Consider the following 26,064-nt stretch of genomic DNA (forward strand, 5'->3'; position numbering starts at 1 on the left):
ATTTACCTGCACATCCTCTCTGTGGAGACATTCTGTTTGCCTTAATGGCGTTATGTATGAGACGACAGCAGTTAGATCTTCGTGCGTGTCTCAGTGTTCCACAATTGTAATTATTACATTTGCATACACACCCAGTTATCATTATTTTTATAATTTAATAGATAAAAACATGACGGCAGAAGGTATTGTGCTTAGCAGTAGGTGTGGCTGTAGCTCAGGAGGCAGGGCAGGTCACTTACTAACAGGAAGGTTGGTGGTTTGATTCCTTGGGCAAGAAACTGAACCCCAAGTTGCTGCTGTATCTTTATGGCGTGGCTGGACAAGTTGTTTTAACTCTATCAGCACAGCCAGATGAAATGAACTTGTGTCATACAGTACACTCCTAACTGAGATTATAAAAGATATTGTGATATTGTTATCCAGCCACAGTCTGATGTTTCTGTTATTTTAGCCGCTGTTAAGGAATTAGACAAATTCAGAGTCGTAGCTAAATAAGGTGATCTGGTGACAAACATACATCTGAACAATCTCAACTCGGATTTCCAATTCAGAAAGTTGGAGCTCTAGCGCCACCTCCGATCTACGAGCAGCATTACATCCTCCGGAACAAGGGGTGGCGCTGTTACGGCAAACTGGCTGTGAGCCGCCGTCAAACAAGACATACACTTTAGCGGTGAGAGGCGCTAGTGTTTACCTGCTAGCTGTGCTGCAATGGTGTGAACGACCTCCAGGAGTTTCTTAGCCTTTCTCGAGCAGTGAAAGAGCAAAGACAGAGCAGCCAGCCAGCGGCTAACAGCCATGTCCAACCGCCTGGCCTTCCAGACTCAGCTGGCCTCCATCATGGAGGTCCTAGCAAACGCAGCGGTGGCGGAAATCTGTAAGCTAGTGGACGACGACTACGCGGTGGTGAGGTTGCAGATGTCTCAGTGCCAGAGAGAGAACAAGGCACTGAAGAGGAAACTACACCTGCTGGAGCTGAAGATGGCCCGGGGAAATGCCGAGAGGAGGCTCCGGGAGAGTGCCCTGAACAGCAGCCGGTCGAGGGTGCAGATAAACGGCAGCGACAGGCTCCGAGAGCCCTCCACCCCCACCGGTACGGTTAGCACGAATAATGCGAGCAGTAAGAAGAGTCCAGTCTGAAACCACATCAGGCCTTCTTCGCCCACGCGTTTGTGTCATTATGTTGTAAAAAGTCTGGACCCTGGATAGAGCCGGGGCTACAGTGTGCCTAGCTCGTTTTTCCGGTGTGCAGGGAGGACACGCAAAGTGGAGACATGAGCATCTCTGTTGTTCATTCATGCAAACTGTCAGAAATCTCTTCATCGAGACTCATTCGACTGTTTTTAAATGAACATCTCCGCCCATCAGCTGTTATATTAGTACATTACAGAGCACATGTAGAACAATCCTACATTAAATCTGTATTTAAATATAATCCCATCTTCTTTTCTGATTGGCTGTTTTCAGCTTATTTGTACCGTGTGACAATAATAAGCCTCCCATTCTTGGCTTTGGGACAAACGCGATCTTGGTTCATGTTTGTCACCCTGTACTGTTATTTTAGACACACAGTACGTCACAGGGCTCTAGACTAAGGTTTCCCACGGTTGCACTGGTGCGCCTAACGTTTTTTCTTAGGTGCACCAGGACAAAAGATAGGTGCACCCAAATTTTTCAACTGCATCACTTAACACCGCAGTTTTACATGTTGACTTTTTAAAAAAGAATTGCTGTCCATACAGACAATATTGATTTGGAAATGATTAATGAACAATCTTGTCAACACAAAGTTCTTTATTTGGAGCACAGTTCTACAGGAACCATAAGTTACTGAAAAAGTGCTTAAAGTGCTTTACTGAGCTGAAATTTAACCTTAAAACATCTCAAGATATATTCAATGAAAAGAAAATCTAAAAGGACCTCAGAGTATCTCACAGGCTTCAAACTGAACATCTCAGTATCTGCACAGCCTGATATCTTATGGACAATCCTCCATTGCAGTCACATGGCCCTCAGATGGCCAACTCCTGTAACTCCTGTAATTTGGCCTTTTTCTTCTTTTCATCTTCAGCTACATTTACTGCTGTCAGGCCGAGGCTGCTCACCTCTCTGTATCCGCCTGCACTTTCAAACGTACACATACACATAGGCCTACAGGAATATCTGGACCATGGCCAATCAGAGAGGTCCCGCTCTTGACTATCTCTGATTGGTTAGACCATGATATGGGCTTAATGTGTGTCTGTTGTTGACCACACGGAGACTTTCAGGGTTGTGGTGACTTTTTTCTTTTTACTTGAACAGCTGGTGTCACCGGTGTGATCTAGGATTTTTTGTTTAGTCGCACACTGAGAAATTAGGTCGCATATGTGACTAAATTGGTCGCACTCTAGATCCCTGCATCAGTTGAAAAAGCGGTGCAGGTGGGAAGAGACTAAAAACAGCAGAGGAGACGAGAAGAAGATGGTCACACAGACGGTCGTTTGGCCAGCCCTCGTTATATGGATATGACAGCAGATGGCTCTAGTGTCCCCTGAACTGCCTGGCATAGATGTGTGTTGTAATCTGTTGGTCCCAAGTGACACCAACACGAACCTCTGTCCTAATGAGGACACGATGGAAACCAGCACAGAGACTTTTGATCATGTAAACGATGTATATCTCTGCCCCTGTCCTGATCCAGTTTGAAATCGATGTGGAAGAAGTGCAAACTGAATCCCAGCCCTTCTTCACGAGTTATCAGTTAGTCAGATTTCTTTACTCTATAAAATGACTGCTCAACAAAAACCAACCCTGATGTAACTCTTTAGGAACCTGCACAGTATTTTCACACCTTTTTAGCTTTTTAAGTTTTCTAACCAGCTGTTTAAAGTCTCGGGTTTCCACCATTTGAATCAAATACTTGGCCAAACACTTCAGTAACCACGTCGCTCGAGTGATGCTCGGTGGAGTCATTTATTTACATTTGGGTGGCACATCAGTGGCTGCTAGTATCTCCAGGCTACGTCCACACGTACACGGGCATTTTTGAAAACGGAGATTTTCCGTTTCCGTTTTAAAAAATAATCCCGTCCACACGTAAAGGCAGAAATGAAGGAAAACGCTGCTAGGAACATGCCAAAGCAACAGGTGGCGCTATATTCCTAACCGTGTAGAAATGTTGGCCAATCAGAAGTCTAGAAGCCTCGGTGGGAAATAGTAAACAAAGATGGGGCATAGAAACAGAACCGAGTCGTATGTGTGGGGGGGACAGTAACTGTGTGTGTATATGTAAGCATTTAAACACTGCAGAGAGTACAATTAACAGTAACAGTATTGTAGAAATTCATTTCACCGAAACAACAACGTGGCGCACAGTGTGACGTCAAAAAAGGCGCACACCTTTGACGCTGCGTTTTCTCCGTTTTTCTCGTCCACAGGTAAATGCAAAAACGGAGTTTTAGAAAATATCCACCCTGGCCGGAGTTTTTAGAAATCTCCGTTTTCAGTGACCGAAAACGCCGTTTACGTGTGGACGAAAGGTGCAAACGCATAGAAAAATCTGCGTTTTCAAAAATACCCGGGTACGTGTGGACACAGCCCCAGCTTCATAGCCTGCACTGCACGCTGTCTTTTTGCCTCAGGTGGTTAAACAGGGGTTTGTTGTTTCCACAGTTGTGCGTGTCATGCGAAGCGCCGTCAGGAGAACGTTGACGTAGATCCTTTGTAATAAATCTGCCTCTGAGGCTGACGCGTTTGTGTCATCGTTCTGTGCATTACAGAATGTAAATGCCATTGCTACAGCAGTGATATCACAATGTGACACTTTATTAATCACGTAGTAATTTAGACTGGTCTGATGTGATGTGGCACAGCTGTGTTGGCCGTGCTGCAGGTTAGCATCTGAGAGTGTGTTTCAGATGGAGAGGAACCCTGCAGCTCAACACTGCAAGCCTTTCACTTGGATCAGGAAGTGTAGTTTAAATGGCAGGAATAATCAAACACATGATTTATGCAGAACACCAGCTGATGTTTGAGTGTGAATGCATGGCATGTGCACAGAAATCCCCACCAATGTACACATCACATTTTAGACAAAATCAAACTGAAATCAAAGGTTTTATCGACAGAACAGATCTTTAGCAAAACACATAGTATTACATAATAAAACTGTTTGGTTTTTTTTTCAATTCAATTTTATTTATACAGCGCCAAATCACAACAACAGTCGCCTCAAGGTGCTTTATGTCCTGCTGCGACAGGATAAAGACATGCTGTGGAAGAGAGCCAGAGATTAATAACACGGATGATGGGGCAACAGGAAGATGAATATTAACTGTAACACTGAAATATTGGATAAAATAAAGTTTCTCTGGTAAAATGCTGATACAGCTGAACACAGTAAAATAAGTAACGTCTGCCTGTCAAACACACCGTCAGACCCACATCATGGTTAAAATAAACAGGTGGGCTCTGGCATTACTGCCCTATAGAGACTGAGGGGCGGGATCTATTTACACTGACACAGAGCAGTGTTGGCGTTCACTTACAGTAGTGTAATATGTGAGCCAAACATGAGAATAACATGCATCAGCATTTGAAGACAGTTTTTCTGTCGTGTAGGTGACGTGTTTGACCAGCAGAGGGAGGTGCTTCTGTGGTCCAGCAGAGCTGCAGGTGGAGATGCAACCAGTGAACTGATCCTGTCTGAAAGCATGCAGAGTAAGGTAGGCACATCATCACAGGTTAGCGTATGTGCACGCTGCTGTGTGAAGCTGCTATTGGCTGACCGAGAGATGATTCCCTGTTGCTGTGCAGTCTCCAGATGTGGAGTTGGTGGAGCCGGAGGCAGTGCTGGTGAAAGAGGAGAAGGTGCAGGTAGCCACGTCTCAAGATGAAGAAGCGGAGCAAAGTACATCACTTATAGGAGATGATGGTGAGTACAGACAGAAACACTAAGGCTGCTGAGTGGATGAGTACTGACACTGGGATATTTCCACACAACATGCCGTGCTACAGTTTAAAAATGCTCCATCTTAACACCTTCAGTCGTAGTTTAAACCGCACATGCACGTGGTTGGAGGCGTCGCCTCAGAGGAACAAGGGTCGGCTCCTCCCACAGTCCACACACATGCATGTAAGGTTAATTGGTGATTCTGAAGTTGACTATGGACATAAAGCATGTGTGGTTAATGCTGTGAGTGGTCCCAACACAGACACACAGCTGAGCGTGTGGGGATTCCCACTGGGAGAGCACTCAGAGCTCCAGTGACAGTTTTACTGACTGTGATCAGACAATAACAATACTAACCGATCCAAAGAGACAGCACACATGTCTGTCATGGTGAACAAATCATCACTGTCATTTAACTGTATACAGCATCTGTACAACATCTGTACAACTGAGCCATTTTATGTGTATGTATTTATGTGTCATATTAAAATGTCTTGATGCATTCTCAATCATCCAGGAAAGTAAATCTCCAAAAGTTGAATCTGTTCATCTGGACGTAGCGTTTTGTGGGAGAAACGTTTTGTCACTCATCCAAGTGACTTCTTCAGTCTCAGCTGACTGCAGGTTTCCCCAAACCTTATAAACAGTACGTCTCTGTGAATGGTACTCAACTCTCTGTGAATGGGACTCATGGCCATTGATCAGTGTTCTTTGATCAGTGGGTTTTGGTCAGTGATTGTTGATCAATGGTCATGGGAATTTGCATAATTATGATTAAGGAACTGACCTCACAGCCCATTGTTCCTTCAGTGGGCTGGTTTCAGTCGTTATGCAAATGTACTGTTTATAAGGTTTGGGGAAACCTGCAGTCAGCTGAGACTGAAGAAGTCACTTGGATGAGTGACGAAACGTTTCTCCCACAAAACGCTACGTCCAGATGAACAGATTCAACTTTTGGAGTCATATTAAAATTATACTTTTTAAAGAAAACGTCCTAAATGAGTAAATAAGTTTGTTAGTGAGTGACAGAGGTGAGACGTGTAGGTTTAGACACTGGTGTGCACAGACATGTCAAGTATTCAGGTTAGGATGTAGGCGTCAGTAAAATAGTTTCTTGGTCACATTTGTGTTTGGATTGAAGCACTCGAGTCCTCAGAAGTCAAAGCTTTACATTTGTAGAGCGTAGTTAGGCTTGTCACGTCGTACACATTTGTAACTCTAACTGTACTCATACAGCCTAAACTCAGACATGAAGACGTTACTCTGTCCTCCTGGAGGACCTTTGATTTTTAAATAAAGAGGAGGAACAAAGAGCGGCGACAGTCACATCTGCTGCATCAGGTGGAGAGTGTGTGTGTGTGTGTGTGTGTGTGTGTGTGTGTGTGTGTGTGTTAGCCTCACACAGAGCGAGTGTGTGGCTGTTCTCAGGTTTGCTGTGCTGTTGCGTGTTGTTGTACGCTTCGACAGCAGGTCTGCTTTTAGGCACAAATGTAAACTGGAGCTCTAAGCAGCGTGCTTACAAGCTGCGCTCTGCATTAAATGCATCCAAGCAAAAAAAAAAATGCATTGAGGAGTTTTTATAATTTCTCCAACAGAGAGGTTCACATATTTCAAGACATGAGTGCTGGAGGTAGAACAGAGCACAGCAGTGTTTCATGTTCTCTAAAGCTGTTTGTTTGTATATTAAACACGTTTGACCACAAAAAGAGTTAAAACATTGTAGAACAGCTCATATATTAAAAACACTAAAACGATGCAAATCCAAACAGGACTCGCTGCTACAGCCATGTTGTTTCATAACAGCTGTGACTCCTCCCACACTGGGTGTGATGATGAGCAGGGGCAAGTAAAGTTCACATGTGAGAGTCGGTGAACATTTCCTTGCATGTTTTTCTAGATCTGCTTAGACCGTCATGGTAAAAAACATCCTCTCTTATTTCTGAGATTTGATGTGTCAGTGTTGTGAAACTGCAGAGAGCTCAAACAGCAGTAGTTTCTGGTCTTAGACTGTAAGCTCAGATATCGATGTGGTCTTCAGGACCAGTTCTCCGGGCTCCTCTGTCAGGTTTGAGCCCACGCTGCTTCAGTAATGATGGGCGGTGTGACCGGGATCATCGTCATGCCCAACAATCAATATGCTGCCAGTCAGACTCTGTGCAGATCGAGGTCTGCTAAAATATTTTCATACAAGAATCTATTTAACATATTAGAGACCTCAGAGGATGTTTCACAGTGTGGTGGTTAATGGAGTCACTCACAAAGTGAATGATTGGGTGGTTCTTGGAGACACAAATCAACGTTTTTTGGCCCAGTGAGGAAGGCCATTCGACAGAAAGCTTCCGTGGCGACTCCTCTGTGACGGGAGCAGCCAACAGTAGCTGTTAGAGACTTTGGAGAAACGTTGTGCCTCGTTCTACATCTGTAACTCTGAAAGTCGTCTCCCTGTTTTCCCTGAGAGTGTGCAGAGCTGCGTATCCACACGTGTTACAGCCAGTACTTAAATAGCAGTTAGCATTATAGAATAGTGCTCTATTAATTGAGTGTAATGGTAAACTGTGTTTTCTTTCTCTGTTTGAAGGGCTGATGGAGTGTGTCCCTCATGGAGCTGAAGGTCGGATGCCTGGCCCCGAGGACCAGGACGCCCAGTCCGTGTCTACTCGGTCCCAGTCGCAGAGCCAGGCATGCAGGACGAAGCTTACCGGCAGCAGAGGAGTGGAGGTCAGTGGCTCCTCTCCTCTTAAGTGTGAACTCAGTGCTTCTGTTGAAGGCAGAGACTCGCTGCAGGAAGCGGCGATCCCACACCGGTATATCGATGATGGCAGCAGCGACTCAAAGTTTGACGTCTTGTGTGACATCGATAAAACTGGTCACTCGTTGGTCGGGGAGTTTTTTGACGAGCCCTCAAATGTTGATGTGGAAGGAACAAGTCCGTCGTGTTCGTACTCGATGGCGGCCGTCGATTTGCCATCAACTTCTTCTGGCGTTAATGGCTGGAGTCGCTATGACAATGTGTTTTCCTTGCCCCGGCCCTTCACTGACAGCAGCAAAGCGTTCCCGCGAACTGGCAGGGAAAGACTGTTTGCCTGCAGCTACTGCGGCAAAGCTTTTAACCGGCCCAAGAAAGTGGAGATCCACCAGCGTGTCCACACAGGGGAGAAGCCTTTCAGCTGCTCCACATGCGGGAAGATGTTCTCAGAGGCCGGGAACCTGAGAAAACACCAGAGAGTCCACACTGGGGAGAAACCATACACCTGTGGGGTGTGCGGCAGGGGATTTGCCTGGATAAGAAACCTGAAAACACACCAACAAAAGAGCCACGCTGACATTTACAACGAAGAGACCTGGGAGTGTAAATGAACTGCCTTCTTGTATGAAAGATGTAGCGGTCCAGGAGAGACACTGGAAGGCTGCTTTGTGCTGGACAGAATGGAAAGTAAATCTGTGGTGACATTTTAATGAAATACAAGGTTTCCTGTAAAAAGGCATGGCTCACTGTAAAACAGATTGGCCGACTACAGTCTTTGTTTTTACACAAGTGAAATTTACACTCCTCCCACATGATACTCAACGCTGGAGTCAGGGCAGTGTGTCAGCTAGCCGTTACAGCAGAACTGTAAAGCAGAGTGAAGCTCTCTTTGCTTCCACATCTGTGTGTGTTTTCTGTAAAAGCAGGTAGCAGAGCCACCCTCGCCTGGCCTGCTCTGATTGGTCAGGTCCAGTGTCCTAGTTCTCGCTCTGCTGGTTTTGTGTATGCCCCCCGTGCAGGCGTAGTCTGTAAGCCACACGCTGTGATGTTATAGGTGTCATGTATGATTTGTAAAAAAACACTTCAACATAGCTTTTTTTTTTCATGGCGTCTATAATAATGACTTTATAATAAAACAAATCGTAGTTTACAAAAACATGTTTGAAATATTTTCAGGAAGCTGAATTGAAAAGGTTGAAGTTACATCTCCAGTCGTAAAACCAAAGTAAGCACCCAGGTAGGGCTGTAAGATAGGACGATATGTCTCTGATGGCGATATGAAAACAGCTATCCTTTCATATTACGCTATCGTTTTGATGCATGCTCAATCATCCAGGTAAGTAAAACTCCAAAAGTTGATTCTGTTCATCTTGACGTAGATGAACAGAATCAACTTTTGGAGTACGCTATCGTTTGTTTCATGGTGACACAAAATAAACAGTTTACATCAATATTTTTTCATGGTTTTGACGGTCACTGTAGTGGCTATATTCATTTCTTAAAGTTCTCTCTTTCTTTTATATTTAAAATAACTACACTACGGACGGACAAGCGACTGTTTTTACGTGTTGTCGTTAGCAACAACGACGGTAAACCCAGCATGAGGCTCCGCCGTGCGCTTGTTTATTTTCCACATAAACCTTTCACAATAAAGCTTAAGATCCTGTTGAGATTTTTCAAAATAAACTGATGACAAACAGAAGGACCAGTCCAAACAAATCGAGGACCTTATTCCTAACCGAGGGGCTGCCTCTGTAGCATGGACATGGTTTGCTTAGGAAAAGTCTGACACGGACCAGAAAACTGTATGATGCAAATTATGCAGGAAACTGGTCCACACCTCAGACTCAAACATGACAAACCTCTTCTAATACCTACACAAGAATCACATGACCGACTGTGGAGAGAGTTTACGGACGGGAAGCAAAAAGAGCCGTCAGGTGCTCCAAATAAACCTTAGACTCTCTACACTCCGCGTGCTGCGGGCTTTTCCCTGCAGCACGCCGTCTAATAAATACTCACTAAGAAAATGGCGACTGTTACAACCTATGTCTGAAAATGTACAGTTTAATGCATCGGTCAAAACACTGGACTGCAGGTACACGACGCCCAGCTGAAAACACTTCACACAGGTCGAGTTGGCCGAGATTCACAGAATTTACAGAAAATTCACTATTTTGCGATATATATGGTTATCGGGATATGGGATATGGGATTTTGGTCATATCGCACAGCCCTACACCCAGGTTAAGAGCACACGTTGTTCCTGTTCAAAGGCTCAGCACTGTGCTACCTTTATCTGTGCTGCTTGGGCTGAGACTGTGTGCTGTGGGTGAATCTGCATTAGTTTGATCAGTAAGGTATTCAGACAGTGTGTGTCACTACTGTACAAGGGGAAAAACTGCAGTGCGCTCTTGGTAATGAACGAGCGTGTCAGCCAGTGCAACAGCGTGACTCAACCTCACTGTGTGGCACAGAGTGGCACCATGTATGACGAGACCTTTGGGTCTCTGTGAAACAAACTCTGCTGCCGTCAGTACTCGCAGTGACCTGCTGTCAAAGGTTTGTGGCCCACAAAAGCACATTGTTTACATCTGAACCACTAGATGTATCAGCTGTTACATTAAAATGTGTACAGTCACATTTTCAGACTGGCTGTTTTAACCTTTGGGAGGGAGACTGTGCTAAGCATGAACACCGCTAACCTAGCAGTTAGTAACAGTGATGTTTGTTACACACTGTTGGCTTGGAATTGATTAGAAATGCCTTTTGTTTGAATTGCAAAGTATTTTAGTTACCGAGTCTACATTTATTTGTAGCTCATGTTAGCGTCAGAGCATTGTTCATTTTGGTAGGTTTATTAGCTGAATATTCCACATTCTGCATGCATCATTTCATTAAGGAATAAAATGTTGTCCTTTACCTCAAAGGTGTGGGTTGTTTGTTTTCAGACCCTGCAGAAACATTACAGCTGATAAATTATAAATAAAGCATCAGATGTAACCCTTGACACCTGCATGAAGGCGTCCTCGGCTGTTGTACTGCAGAGCTTACTTCAAATCAGTGATAATAACACAGAAACCACATTTGTCCATTTATCCATTTTCTAACAACTCGTGGGGGTGGCAGTCAAGCAGATAACCCAGATCTCCTGCTCCCTGGCCATCCAGGTAGGGGCAGAGAGGTGTTCCCAAGCTATCTGAGAGAGGTCGCAGGAAGTCACAGCTCTACTCTAGTGCTTCTCTACGCTGAGCACTCAAAGATTTTTACACAGCATCCATTCATTCAAGCATTTTTACCATACTTAAGTGCTTTGTATCCTGCCCAAGGATACTAACTGGAGCAGGCAGGGATCACCACCAACCTTCCGATTAGGCAGTAGAGGAGGAGGATGACCTGCTCTACTTCCTGAGCTAAAGTCACCACATGACCTCTTGGGACCACCAAAAAATATACCTTGGCTGCACCAAGCTGTCACTGCAGTTCTGAGGGACTAAATGGACCAGACCACATACTCCTGAAGCCCCGCCCACAGGATCCCCTGAGGGACGTGACTGAATGTCTCTCCCACAGAACACCTGCAGACTGGTTGGACAAACTCCGTCAAATAACCTGAAGAGGATAACGAGCTAGTCCAGTTATGACCAAGATGCAAACCAGAAAATTGTTGTGTACTCATATTTCTTGACCTCAGCGTTTGATTCTGTTACCATAATATTTAATAGGCTCAGTGTTTTGGCTGGTATCTCCAGCTCAGCACTAGACTGGCTTTCTTCCTATTTATCTGGAAAGACATTGTATTAGGGTTAGAGATGGACCGATCCGATATTACGTATCGGTATCGGTCCGATACTGACGTAAATTGCTGGATCGGATATCGGTGAGAAATCAAAAATGTAATCCGATCCATTAAATATCAAAAAAGCACCTCACAAAACTTGCGACACCGCGTAACTCGGCTCATAACCGTAGCACGTCGGAGCAGTGTGCTCACGTGATAGAGCGGCTGTGTGTATTTGTAGCCTCGCTACCAAACCAGCATTTCATCTCCGAGGAAGTTATCCCAGAGAGAAGTAAAGCAAGTGTGTAAGTTCATCTCTGAATGTTTGTAAAGCGCCCCCACGTTAAGTTTAACAACCGATATATGGAGCGACTGCCTCTCTCTCTCCCTCACCTTCCTGCGGCTACTTCAATCGTGAAACTGCTTAATGATCAGCTGATCGGCTTTTCTGTCGCGAGTCCGTCTCTCTTCTTTGTTTTTGGCCCACTTTGCACCAGAAAGAGGAAACCAGCGGCTGAACAACAGCAGCACGTTTAAGCTTGATAAGCTGTTGTTAGAATGTATTTAATATTACTTTCTACACCAGGATCCTTTTCTGGTAACTGTGCAGGGGCGGATCTAGCAAAGTGTAGCCAGGGGGGCCGATAGGGCATGAACAGGGAAAAGGGGGCACAAAGACATACTTTTCTTTCTTATTCTCATTTAAAATGTCTAGCTTTTAATAAATAATTATCTGAATCTTACACCCAAAGTTTTAATCTGATGTAAAATGTATAGAAGTCCATTACTGTATATAGTAACTGTTAAGTCTAATATACCCTAGTAAGCTATAGTACTTTTTCCTTTGGGAAGGTACCATCTGTGCAGTCTGCAACTCTGTTGAAGAAAGATGTTGAATCTATTTAATTATTCTTGAAAAATAATTTAATTCTGTGCATTTTTTTTTTCACACTGCATCAAATTAAAGTTAATTACGTTGATTAAGCATCATGAGGTGGAGGGTGGGGGGTGGGTCCGTATTTTTTTTTTTTGCTGGGAGTTTGCAACCCTATTAGTTAGGTTGCTTAATATTTCTGCTAAGTACTCTTTAAAATACCAGAATAGGGAGGATGGAGCAGGTTTAAGTTTATTAGATTGATCAGTGTTGCTGCACTATGAAATATTTTGGGTGCAGTGTATTTTTTGCATACAGGTATAACAGAATAGCTTTAGTGTTGTTGTTTATTTAAACTTGAGTATGAACTTATACAAAATGCAGCAAGATATTAAAAAAACAGTTTTATTGATTAAAAAACACACTATATCGGATTCATATCGGTATCGGCAGATATCCAAATTTATGATATCGGTATCGGACATAAAAAAAGTGGTATCGTGCCATCTCTAATTAGGGTGAGCTAGTTCTCCTTTTATACTGCATCTCTAACCTGTGGGGTTCAAAAGGTTCAGTCCTGGGGCCATTGTTGTTTTCCTTTAACGTCCTTCTTTTCCAGTGTTTCTTGTTTCTGTGGCACTGACAAATGTTTGAGCCTCAGCAGCTGGATAGGCTGTCCACACTAGTTCACTATTCCCATGATGAGTTTTTCCTTTCCAGTCACCTTTCTCACTCACTATGTGTTAATAGACCTCTCTGCATCGAATCATATCTGTTATTAATCTCTGTCTCTCTTCCACAGCATGTCTTTATCCTGTCTTCCTTCTCTCACCCCAACCAATCACAGCAGATGGCCCCGCCCCTCCCTGAGCCTGGTTCTGCCGGAGGTTTCTTCCTGTTAAAAGGGAGTTTTTCCTTCCCACTGTCACCAAAGTGCTTGCTCATAGGGGGTCATATGATTGTTGGGTTTTTCTCTGTATCTATTATTGTGCTATCTACTGTACAATATAAAGCGCCTTGAGGCGCCTTTTGTTGTGATTTGGCGCTATATAAATAAAATTGAATTGAATTGAATTGACTATCCCAGGATTGTGACCGCTTCTCCAATAATAAATATATGTATTATTTTTGGTTCCAACAAGACTGAGGCTACATTATAGATCCTGCTGATATGTATTCAAGAATCCGCTCCTCTGTGAAGACCTGTTTTCCTAATCTTGATGTAATGTTTCATTCTGAACTTTGGCTCACATGCATAGGGTTGATGTCACGTTCCTGTTTCTTTTCTATTCTAAACTGTGAGCTGTAGTGTTCTGCTCTGAACCAGAGGCAACCGTTCATGCATCAGCGTGCCTAGACCCCTGTAATGCCCTTTTTACCAGGTTATGCGTATCGTCTCTTTCACGCCTCCCAGTCATACAAAATGCTGCAGCTAGGAAGTTCACATTACCCTTCTATTCATTTTCAGGGGCTTTCAGTTGATTTTAGATTTTCAAATTCTCACACTTACATACAGACAAGCTCCAAAATACTTGCTGTCTGCTGTCTTTGCTCACAAGCTCAAAACCTGTTAGGTTTTCCTCGTATAAGACTGAAGACTGGGCGGCACAGAGCGTTTGAGTCTGTAGCACTGAAACTGTTTATCAGTTTACCTCCCCGGCTCTGTTCAGCCAACTCTGTGGAGTCTTTTAAAAAACAGTTCAAACCTTTTTCTGTATAATCTGGCTTTCTGCTGACATCCTCTGGTTAGTTATTCAGTTCAATTCAATTGTATTTATATAGCGCCAAAACACAACAACAGTCGCCTCAAGGCGCTTTATATTGTAAGGTAGACCCTACAATAATACATACAGAGAAAAACCCAACAATCATATGACCCCCTATGAGCAAGCACTTTGGCGACAGTGGGAAGGAAAAACTCCCTTTTAACAGGAAGAAACCTCCGGCAGAACCAGGCTCAGGGAGGGGCGGGGCCATCTGCTGCGACCGGTGTTATGTTTGTGTTTATTTTTGTTTTGTTTTATCGTGGTTCTGTATTGCTTTTGATTGTTTTTGAGTGATTGTACAGTAGTTTGACTTTGTTTTCACTGGTATTTAGTGTCTTTATCTTCTATGTTGTGTATTGCATCAGACAGTTCCTATGTTTTCTTTGTGTGGGCAGAAGGATGAGGAGCCAGATGTGGTGCTGGTGAAGGTAGAGGAGGTGGAGCCGATGACAAGACCTCAGAACAGGCCGTGCCTCAGCATACAGGAAGGTGAGCAGACCCGTTCACTGTGAACTGTAGATCAGTTTAGGAAGTGTTCTGACTCCGACTACAGCAGACTGATGACATCAAACAGGTGTCCCCTCGAGGCAACTGTTGCTGTCATTTGGTGCTATATAAATAAAATAGAACTGAGTCGTCAGTCATCATATTGCATCATCTGATGTTTTGCCCAACATCAAAGATTGGCGCTCCAGAAAACCCTGTGAGAATGTTGAGTCCATTTAACCCTACCTGGGTGAGAACATGACTCTGAATCTGTCTGTGTCCAGGGTTGGTGGAGTCCAGCACAGACGACTACAGAGGAGTGCTGCCCTTTGATGAAACCACACAGATGTCCACCAATCAGCCATCCGACCTGCAGGACTCTGGGCGGGGCTTCTCAGAGGTCAGCTGTGGCCATTCTTCGCTGTGGACTAATAGAGGGGGCGGTTACGGTGAGAGACTTCCAGGGCTGTCCTCACACTTCGCTCCACTCTCATACTTGCCTGGCACACTCACTGGAGGAGAGCCTGGCAGCTCTGGGAGGGGATCGGCCGCTGAGAACGCAACAGAGAGGGGATCGGCCGCTGAGAATTCTAGAAAGCTGACCACTTATCCCTTTGAGCAGAAGCTTCCTGTTATTGATCTGTCAGATGAGTCCAGCCAAAGTCAGGTGTCAGGTCAGACGCAAGCAGGACACCTGTCAGTCCAGGGGTCTCAACAGTTTCTGCACCCAGGTCCAAGTCAGGGCCCAAAAAATCCCACGAAGAGGGATTGTGTCTGTAGTTTCTGTGGGAAAAGGTTTCCTGCTCCAGCAAATTTGGAATCTCATATGAGAACCCATACTGGAGAGAAGCCATATGGCTGCACCATCTGTGGTAAAAAATTCTCCCAGTTGTGGAATTTGAAGATCCACAGGAACATCCACACAGGGGAGCGACCGTACCAGTGCTCGCTCTGCCCCGAAAAGTTCTCTGACCCCAGCAACCTGAAAAAACACCTAAAGAGACACCATCCACAAAACATGGGCATACAGTCGGGAACATCTTAGATGAAAGGGCTAACACACTGTTAATGAGTACTGTATTTTTCAGACCATTAGGTGCACCAGATTATATTATAATAATTATATACTCATTCTTCTTGCTTCCTCCACTTCTGTACCATTGATTCATTAATGCTGTATTCTATCACAGCTGCTCTATTCCCATGTTGTTGCAGTATATTAATGACTAACCTCGTATTGTGGATGGATTATCTCAGTTGTTCTCCTGACTGAAGTTTGGTCCGTTTACAGCATCCTGCCATGCGATTGCATTTGTCTCTAACCATCAGGAACCCTCACGTTAACTTTTATCGAGTGGAAAAAAGTTAGCGTTCATCCTCCAGCTTCACTGTGTTTATGTTATGCTAACATAGCTGTGTCGCTAGCGATCACGTAGCACATCATTATATAGCAGCTAGCCCAACTTCAGTAACCCTACAAACGTCACTGCTGTTTAGTTTTCTGACAGATTACTCTGTGAGGCTCCTGACTACGGTAGCCGGAATTGTCCAACAATCCATCAAGCGGTGCGGCTTCATAGCTTACCAAAGTCGTGCTAAAACATTTTTGACAGATTTTTGAGCACCGTGTACCACATAAAGTTGGATCGAGGTCAGTAAGCACAACCAGAATTCATACATAAGGCGCACCGGATTATAAGGCACGCTGTCGATTTTTGAGAAGATTTAAGGATTTTAAGTGCGCCTTATAGTGCGTTAAATACGGTAGCCTTATTTTAAAAATCGTGTTGTGGGGTTAAAATAGGCTTCAGGAAATGTAGCGTGTACCCTGCTTGTTAGTGGTGTAAATGGACTCGTTCTTAGGTAGTGATTTTCTACTCAAAGCATTTCTACAAAATGCTTTTTCTATACTTAAGTGCTTTCTGTCGAACATTCACACTCTGAGGGATGCATCAGAGAGCAAGTTGGGCTAGTGTCCTGTCCAAAGCACGTAGACTGGAGCTACAGGCATCCTAAATAGAATTGATTTGATAATATTGCATTTAAGTGAGCCACTCAGTACAGGACATTTGGTGGGGGGTTAGAGTTGCTTTGCTTGGTTTGGTCTGTGGTCTCCAGAGTCAGACGTTTACCTTGTTGCACTCAGAGTATATTAGCTTCACCTTTTGAAAACACAACACTTGTTTTGTTTCAGCTTTAGCATGCTAGCAGGCTATTAGGCCTCTAAAGATGCAGATCCAGTGTTTTATGTAACTCATGTTGTGTAAAGTCATGCTAAGTGTTGCTGTGTGTGCCCAAGGGCAGTTCCAGTCAAATTTATTCCGTACTGTTGACAGGAAGTGAAAGCAGTAAGCGTTCATTCTCACAGCTCTAAAGCTCACCATGAAAACACTTGACTGAAAGTTTTTGATTCATTTTTTAACTCAAGTCTTTTGGTCATTAGAAAATGTGTGTGCTTTAGACTGGAGTGATTAGTGAGCCACTGTTCAACATTTACAATTTCAAAATAAATGCAGAAATCTTAATTTTATGTATGTGTGTTTTATCCATGTAATAGATTGTTAGCCCATTCTGGTATCATAAATACAAACTCTTAGGAACTCCTTGTGAGTATTTCTTGAAGATTGGCACACATGTTTACTGGGACTCATGGATGGATTGGTAGATGGTGGTCAGAGGTCAAGGTCACTGTGATCTGACAACACAGATTTTTGCAAGCACAAAAATTCATACACTAGTTCTGTCGAATGTCTATCTTGTGTTTAAAAGTAATAACTGAACTTTTCTGGCTGGTCGTCTGCATCATAATCCTATTTTACATTTGGTCTTATATTAAATTGTTGACCTTGATCTTTCTGCCACCTGGAGGTGACCGTTGTTGCCATTTGACACTATTTAAATAAAATAAATTTCATTTAGTCTTTACTTTTAGAAAAGTCTGGACAAACATGGACACAAACTGCAGCCTTACTGGTTTCCAGGTATCAATGATTTACACTGTGGTTTTCCCACCAATCATATGACCCCCTATGAGCAAGCACTTTGGCGACAGTGGGAAGGAAAAACTCACTTTTAACAGGAAGAAACCTCCGGCAGAACCAGGCTCAGGGAGGGGCGGGGCCATCTGCTGTGATTGGTTGGGCTGAGTGAAGGAAAACAGGATAAAGACATGCTGTGGAAGAGAGACAGAGATTAATAACAGATATGATTCGATGCAGAGAGGTCTATTAGCACATAGTGAGTGAGAAAGGTGACTGGAAGGGAAAAACTCAATGCATCATGGGAATCCCGGCAGCCACGTCTATTGCAGCATAACTAAGGGAGGATTCAGGGTCACCTGGTCCAGCCCTAACTATATGCTTTAGCAAAAAGGAAAGTTTTAAGCCTAATCTTGAAAGTAGAGATAGTGTCTGTCTCCCGAATCCAAACTGGAAGCTGGTTCCACAGAAGAGGGGCCTGAAAACTGAAGGCTCTGCCTCCCATTCTACTTTTAAATACTCTAGGAACAACAAGTAAGCCTGCAGTGTGAGAGCGAAGTGCTCTAATAGGGTGATATGGTACTACAAGGTCATTAAGATAAGATGGGGCCTGATTATTTAAAACCTTGTATGTGAGGAGCAGGAGTTTGAATTCTGGATTTCACAGGGAGCCAATGAAGGGAAGCCAAAACAGGAGAAAGGAAACAGAGGTTTGATTACAGACACAGCTGAGTGTAAAGTTTCCATTTCTTCAATATTAAACAGCTGAAATGAGGCTTTGATGTCAGAGGTCATTTTTGAGAAAAAAAACAAACAGGGGCCAACAGCACTGAACACAACGGTAGACTGATCCCTAATAAGCAGAGAATAATGCAGAAAACAGATTTGATGGGAAACTGTTCTTGAAGTACAGAGAGAGAGAGAGCTGTGCAGGAAGTGCGATTTTTATCGTGGTGGATGCAAAACAGCAACAGTCAGAGAGAATTAATGACAATGTTTATCAAACGTGAAGTGTAGTTTGGATCTTCTTTTGCTGCTGGTTCAGTCAATTTTAGTCGGAGTGACAAAACCTGCAGCATCAGAATCTGTGAAATTTTCAGCCCTGACGGCATGTCCGTGTACGTGCTGCCGGGTGACCGATCCACGCTGTGTGAAATCCATGTACCTGCTCTCATTTACTGTTTTAGCTGTTCGGCGGTTGTTGAAATAGATTTGTGAGCTTTAAGCTGAGATTCTGGCATGTCTGGAAAAATACATTTTATTTAATAATTGGTTCAGGATTTATTGAATTGATGTCGCTTTATTCAAACTAATATCGATTTTTTTTTAGCCCACCCCTACAAATAACAGATTAAATGCCATGTTGAGGCTGTCATTTTTAGCATCTACATGGATGGTAAAATCACCCACAATAATTATTTTATCTGAGCTGAGCACTAACTCAGATAAAAACTTTGAAAACTCAGACAGAAGCTCAGTGTAAGGCCCAGGTTGTCACGTCTGAAGGTGAAGCAGACCCAAAAACAGACGATGGAGGTAGAGTGAGGTGATGAACGAAAAACAAGCCATTATTTGGCTGAGCAAAAGTACAAACAAAACAAAGGACGACCGAGAGAAACTAACAGACACCTAAACGGGGGTCAGCTAAACATTACATGCTACCTGAAACATCGAACTAGAACCTGGGATTCTGAGATTCGATTTTCACCCAGGTGTCATCCACATACCTGAACCAGTGACTTGGTGGTGTTTCACAATAACATTTGATGGGAAACCACAGTGAATCAGGCCTTCATAGTGGAAGTGCTTCAAGGAAACCAGTACTGATGGTGAGAAAGGGAGAGAACAACGTACTGGACAAGTTGAAATCTATAATAAGGTGTGATGACTCCAAATGTGATCTTTGATTGAAGCTGTCATGTCTTTGTGAGGCAGAAATAAGGTGGACACACAAAATCTCCCTGTGGAGTTCTAAGCATGGAGCAGAGGCTGTAATGGTTTTTTGGGACTGGCACTATTGCCCACTTAATTATAGTCCTAGTAACCACCCTCTGCAAACACACATCGCTGATGTCTGCTCAGTGTCAGCATTTCCACTTTCAGCTGCTCTCTTTAGGGGTCTCCACAGCATCATCAGCCTCAACCTCACCCTATCCCAGCATGCCCCTGCATCTTCTCCTTCACTACATCCATGAACCTCCTCTGAGGTCTCCCTCTTTCCCTTCTGCTTGGCTGCTCCATCTTCATCATCCTGTGTCCAGTACATCCACCCTCCCTGCTCTGCACATGTGCGAACCATCCCAGCCTCTAGTCCTGTCCATCCCACTCACTCTCAGTGAACACCTGAGCATCTTCAGCTCTGCCTCCTGTCTTTGTGTCAGTGCCACTGTCTCCACATCATACATCACAGCAGCTCTCACTACCATCTTCTAAAACCTTCCCTTTCACTCTCGCAGTTGTCCTTCTGACACTCTTCTCCACCCACTCCACCCTGCCTGCACCTCTCTCTGGATGGTCCCAGGTATTTAAACTCATCCTCCTTCACTGTCTCTGCTCCTTACATGTTCACCTTTCCTCTGGTCTCTCTCTCATTCACACACATGTATTCTGTCTTGTTTCTGCTGTCTTTCATTCCTCTACTCTCCAGAGCATACCTCCACCTCTCCAGGCTCTCCTCCACCTGCTCCCTCATCTGCAAACATCACAGTCCACAGAGACTCCTGCCTGACCTCATCAGCCTGTCCATCAGCGCTGCAGATCCCTGATGTAATCCCACCCCCAGCTCAAACCCACGTGTAGCTCCTCAAGTTCGGGCCGTCTCTCCCTTTATACTCATAGACCTCACACCTCCACACTCCTGCTGTTCCCTCTGACTTGCTGCCTGTCTTCGCACTTTCGTCTCCGTCTTCATGTTTGATGTGGTGAAGGTTTTAAGCTGGATGACCTTCCCGACACAACCCTTTCCATTTGTTCAGGCTTCGAAGTGCCTCCACCCACACGTATCAATGATTTACACTGTAAATCATTAAAGAAAATCTAAAAACTGTGGTTTTTATTATCAACCATATCCTGACCTGTTTGTGTTTGGACACAGTCAGAAATGTCACCCTCACCATAAACCTTCAGCCCCTGTTCTGTGTGTTGTAGTTGGTTCAGATGGTTTACAGTGACCTACAGTCAAACAAACAGAACTGCATGCAAACATACTAGTTTACTCAAAAAACTGCAATACTCTGAACTCCAAAAGTAAATGGATTTTGCAGTTTTCAGTCATTTTCAGTCCTGTCCTGTACAGGACCACTTTCATCTGTGTTTGTTAAGCGACTGAACTCTGACCCGTGAATCATTCAGGGTTACATCTACACACAACAGCCAACCAATTTTAAAGTGAGGCTGTCACTAAAACCAAGCAAATGTCAAAGATGACAGTTTCACAGGCATAATATATTTTTGTTTAGCCAAGAAAATTCTCAAAGATCTTTTAGCCAGTAATTTTGCAAAGTGTGGATGACGAGAGAGGAAGTACCAAACCTAAAAAACTGCAGCAGATCAACAGTATCTGCAAGCCATGTCTGTAAGAAACACGGGACCTGAGAGATGCATCTGGACCTGCGGCTGATCCATCGACTGGTCACTAAAGCCTCATCAGAAATGGTTTCAGTGGGAGGGTGGCTGTAAAGAAGCCAGAGAAAAGGATAAAGTGTGAAAATTAAACAGGAACTGGACTGAAAATCAGTGAAACAGGTCTGATGAAGTGATGACCTTTACTGTATATGCTACTTAAACCTTTAAGATCAAATGGATATCACTATGGAGAAGGTCAGGACAGAGGTACAACAGTGAGTGTCTACAGCCATCTGTAAAACACGGTAGGGCTTCTGGTGTGGTATGGCTACATTTCAACCACTGGTGTTGGGATTTTGTCAAATTGGTGTAATTATAAAGACAGAAAAGTACCATAAAATTCAGACCAACCACGCAGTTGCATCTGAAGAGCATCTGATGGACAGCAGCTTCATTTTTCAGCATGGCAATGATCCCAAATACCATGAAGTAAAAGCATATCTGGATAGAAAAACACGACGCTATCAGTCGTGGATGGACCTCCCCATAGCCCAGACCTCAACATCACTGAAGCAGTTTGGGATCATGTTTTACAGAACAAAAGGCAGAAACATCCAAAGAAGAGCTGTGGATGTCCTTCAAGAAGCCTGGAGAACTTTTCCCGAAGACTGCTTGGAGAAATGACAGAAAAAGAGGAAAATAAATGTGCTCATACCAAATATTGTACTAAATATTTCAGCATCATTAGACTTGTACAAACTATGCTAAACTGGGAAATGGGAATAGGTGACAATGGGAAATAGGTGCAGCAATTTTCAATATATTGCTGCACCTATTTCCCATTGTCCTAGAAAAATGTAAAGATGAGGGGGAGGGGGGTTAAAGTGCTAAACTAGTGCCATGTTATCGTATCAGTAAACACAAGTTAAAATTAATTGAACTGAATATATGGAGTATTTTCTAGATATTTCCCACCAGGACCTGTAATGGAAAGTTTCCAGGACTCATTGTAATTAAATGGCAAAAACCCTGACTCTGTTTAAAAGGAAGAAGCAGCTAAATTTGCCTGAAGTCTATGTCTGAGATCCTCCCTTTGTCTGAGGAAGAAACGTCTGCCAGCCTTACAATAAGAAAGGTCCTTGGTTCTAACCTGGACCAGGGCGGGGCTCCCTATGCTCTGGGTACTCCAACATCTCCCCCCATCAGAAACATTCCAGCTTAATCCTCCTGTCAGTGTACCATTGACCACAGAGCTGGCTTATAGCTGGACTCCACTGTACTCTGTAGGCCCTGGTTGTTGTCACTGCATTATGGTTTATGATATAGATATAGAAATGAATTTTCCTGTGGGGATCTTCATGACCTCATCTTTTTTTCTCTAACCAAAGCAGCCCAGTGTAACACTGAGTGAAAAATAAAAGTGTTGTGCTGTCTGTGGCATCATCATCATAGACAGACGGCCCTTTCGCTCTAATTAGAGGACATGCGACTCAGTCTATACCTTCTGATTACTAAAGTAACCACACTGTGACTGTTGTGGCAGCTCTTCTGTCAATGGAGCACATACACAGATTAGTTTGTGGCTTCTGTTACATTTGTACAGAAACTAATTCTCTGTACATTCTCTTTCAGAAAAAGGATGAGCAAACTTCTGTTAGTTTCAAACTTTCAAACCAGTCCTGTAAGTCTGTGTCATGAAAGCCTGCTCATTCTTCTGCTGTCCTTCTTCCAGGTTGCAGCACCTCAAATGACCCCTGCAGAATCAGAAGATAGCAGCATTGTGGCGGTCCAGCTGAGGGAACCAGACACCAACATGCCAGCCAACCCAACCGAGCAGCAGCAGCGATGCAGCAACAACCCCACGAGCTCTGACTACTCTCTCTTTGAACTGGAAACCTTCTTCACCCGCTGGGCCCCTGATAGTGACCCTGTGTCAGCTCCTGGTGGCCCTTCATGTGCATTCATTCCTAACAAGTCAACCGAACATGACCAGGATAGAGTCGTTATCATAGACACTCGTCGACAGCCTTGGCAAGTGCTCGAACCACCACAGACCTCGATGTCCTCAGCGTTGAAGCCGAGCGGAGGGCAGAGTTTCTCCTCTGCAGGCCGTCCGTCTGCATCACAGGGTAACACTTTGTCTGCTTTCCTCAGTACAGCCTCTTAATGCTGTTGTTTTGCCCTGCCTGGGCACACCTTCAGATATCTGGATCACTTTATTGATGTTTCATCAACGTACTTAAAACCAGTAGTGTGTGCTGTCAAAGCTTCCATCGGTGAGACGTCGGCGTGGTCGTCAAAGTGATAGCAGACAGGTCGACAGCAGATGGGTGATTGTGTGCTGGACTCATTCAGTTAAGCTTTCCTTTACACACTGAGGTCATTGTGGCAGCTGTTACTGCTGAAGCCTGACAAAAAGATACTGGTGATGAAAAGTCTCTATTGTACTATACATCGCATGCTTTAGGGTCTGAAGATGCTAATGTCACAGTCTGTGGACCAGCAGAGTGAGTATAGTGAGCAGCACGCGGAGTTTAACAAAGAGACAGCCGTTTAGTCGGAACATAAACTTCAAACTGAGGGATCAACAGCCTTCGTGTGTGTGCCTGCGCACGCTCGTTTTAGCTGCTCTCGTCGCTGATTTGCGTGTTTCTGCTGTATGAATTTGTTGTTTTTCCTTGTATGTTTTTTACAGGTGCAGCCATTGGTCCTTTTCTGTTTATTTTTAATATATATTTATATTTACTTGTATTACACAAAAATACCACTAAGAGAAATGAATAAATACACGAACAAGACGAGCCTATGGAGAATTAATAGAGCTCATCTTTGAAAAGCAACCATCACATATAACTGCCTGGCTCCGAGTTCAGTGACAGCGTGCTGATTCCTTGTTTTCTCTGGTTCCTCAGGGAGTTCTGTGCCCACGTCTTTGAGAATGCAGGATCCAGGATCTTCCCAGCCTTCCTGGAGGAGAACATCAGCACAGGCTCAAGTGCTGCAGCAGCAGCTTCAAAATGGCAACACTTACTCTCAACAGGAAAGCACCATTCCTCCCTCACAAATCACACCGTCCTCCAGCACAGGTGCTGTCAGTAAAACAGGTGGAGTTACAAGTAAAACCAAGGCTGCTGGGGCTCCACAGTCCTCTCTATCACTCCGGGGAGCCATAGCACCGCTGGCCAGCACTGAGGTGGCCATCGCCCCACAGCATCGGACAACTCTCCTCACTAACCTTAATAAAAATCGTGCCGTATGCACTTTGCCCACAGAGCGCCGCAGGAAGAGTTACGTATGTGGAGCCTGCGGAAAAGCTTTCTCTGGCCTGTCCAATCTAGAGGTCCACAAGAGAGTGCACACAGGCGAGAAGCCTTTCCGCTGTGACACTTGTGGGAAGCACTTCTCTGAGGCTGGAAACCTGAAAAAACACCAAAGGGTTCACACGGGGGAGAAACCCTTCAGCTGCAACCAGTGTGGGAAGAGGTTTGCTTGGATCTGCAACTTGAGGACACACCAGCAGTCTGCCACAGGCTGCGGAGCACAAGCCAGGGGAGGGCTGTAACTGCTGATGCTGTTATTATTTGCTTGAGTCAAAGTGTAGTATAACTCTGCCCAGTGACAGCTTTTTGTGGCCCTGGTTATAGTTGACCCAGTTTAGCTCTTTCTCTGTGTTCCTGTGGACGTTTTGAGCCTTTTCCTTTGTCTTCTGGGTCCTCAGAGAGCCTCTCCACGGATGCATGGCACAACCTAAAGAGAGAGCGCCAGCTCTCCAGGACGTATACGCTTAAAGAAAAGAAGAGAAACTGAAAGAGCTTTACTGAACAGAGGGGGTGGCTCATGACAACAGCTATCAGTGGCCTAAAATGCAGGGATTTCAACCCCCAGTCATACCTTGGCTCCTGTGACTGTAATAATGCCTTGGCTCATGACCATTAATGACCCACATGATTACAGTAAAAGGCTCTCAGGACCACCGCTGAGGTGACAACCTTGCTAATGGTTAAAAATTTCAGTTTTACATCTTTAACATCATCTTTACCAGCCAAAGAATTCCACTTTCCAAGCCTGCGGGACATTTCACTAAATATTGTATTTTTGAGCCTGTATATAAACATGTGCGTTACAGAAAATCCAAACTAAACTGAAACTCACGAAAGGTGTATGCTGGACAATTATTTCACCTCAAAAAAGAAAAGTTCACAGAGACCATTACATGACATTCGTCACCACGATGTGTATTTGACCACAGTGGGAACATAATCAGACTGAATTTAAGAGCATATAAAGTCTCCTGTGACCATCCTCATCAGATCTAATGTGGTGCTTTCAGCTCTTTTCATACTTTCCTGTGGGATAGTTGCCCTCTCTCTCTCTCTCTTGTTCTGTGGTGAATTTTGAAATCTTCCACTTTCACAGAGTTAATAAATACATTGGAGGTGTAGGCAGAATTCATCTAGAGTGCTGCGTTAAACTCTTCATCCACGAAAGCCTGAAGTCTGTGCTACAGCTGACCTGTAGGCTGTAAAGAGGAACACAAAACATTATTTAGCAGATCCTAACTCATCCGCATATTGAAGTTCTACAGTAACCGCATTATGTGTTTTTTCTCTTAGTGTCGTGCATTGCTAGATATTTGTTAATGACAGTACTATATACTGTATGATCCAGGCATGAGTCTCATTAACTGTTGTTTTGAGAGATCCTTCCACGCTGTGGATCACCGACACTACCTCACTGATTTTGGTGATTTGTGGTGTTGCAGAGCTGTGTCACTGCACTTGTGCTCATTATGGACCAATTTCTAGGATTTGACTAAAAATCTTAAACACTGAAAATCTGTCAGTTCACTTTAAAACTGTCTTGCCTGCAGGTGTCTCATGCTGCAAACACAAATTTCAAACATATTAACTGCAAAAGTAACTGTATGCATGTGTCA

General features: G+C 44.1%; 1 protein-coding gene across 3 annotated transcripts; it reads left to right on the forward strand.

Annotated features, from left to right (window-relative positions):
• Window positions 1-631: 631 nt before the first annotated feature.
• Window positions 632-25,434, forward strand: si:ch211-89o9.6 (transcription factor Sp4). 3 transcript variants are annotated; one of them, XM_031740354.2, is made up of 8 exons: window positions 632-1,093; window positions 4,603-4,706; window positions 4,798-4,915; window positions 7,512-7,651; window positions 14,496-14,589; window positions 14,871-14,986; window positions 22,861-23,257; window positions 24,041-25,434. In XM_031740354.2, exons 1-8 carry the CDS (start codon window positions 799-801, stop codon window positions 24,688-24,690), a joined length of 1,914 nt encoding a protein of 637 aa, XP_031596214.1. In that variant the 5' UTR covers window positions 632-798; the 3' UTR covers window positions 24,691-25,434. The 3 variants fall into 3 exon arrangements, with proteins under 3 accessions (XP_031596214.1, XP_039469403.1, XP_039469404.1); XM_039613469.1 differs by having other exon boundaries at window positions 14,499-14,589; XM_039613470.1 differs by lacking the exons at window positions 22,861-23,257; window positions 24,041-25,434 and adding exons at window positions 20,021-20,085; window positions 20,212-20,607 and having other exon boundaries at window positions 14,871-15,035.
• Window positions 25,435-26,064: the final 630 nt, after the last annotated feature.

This window comes from Oreochromis aureus, linkage group 6 (assembly GCF_013358895.1).
Source record: "Oreochromis aureus strain Israel breed Guangdong linkage group 6, ZZ_aureus, whole genome shotgun sequence".
Taxonomy (NCBI): domain Eukaryota; kingdom Metazoa; phylum Chordata; class Actinopteri; order Cichliformes; family Cichlidae; genus Oreochromis; species Oreochromis aureus.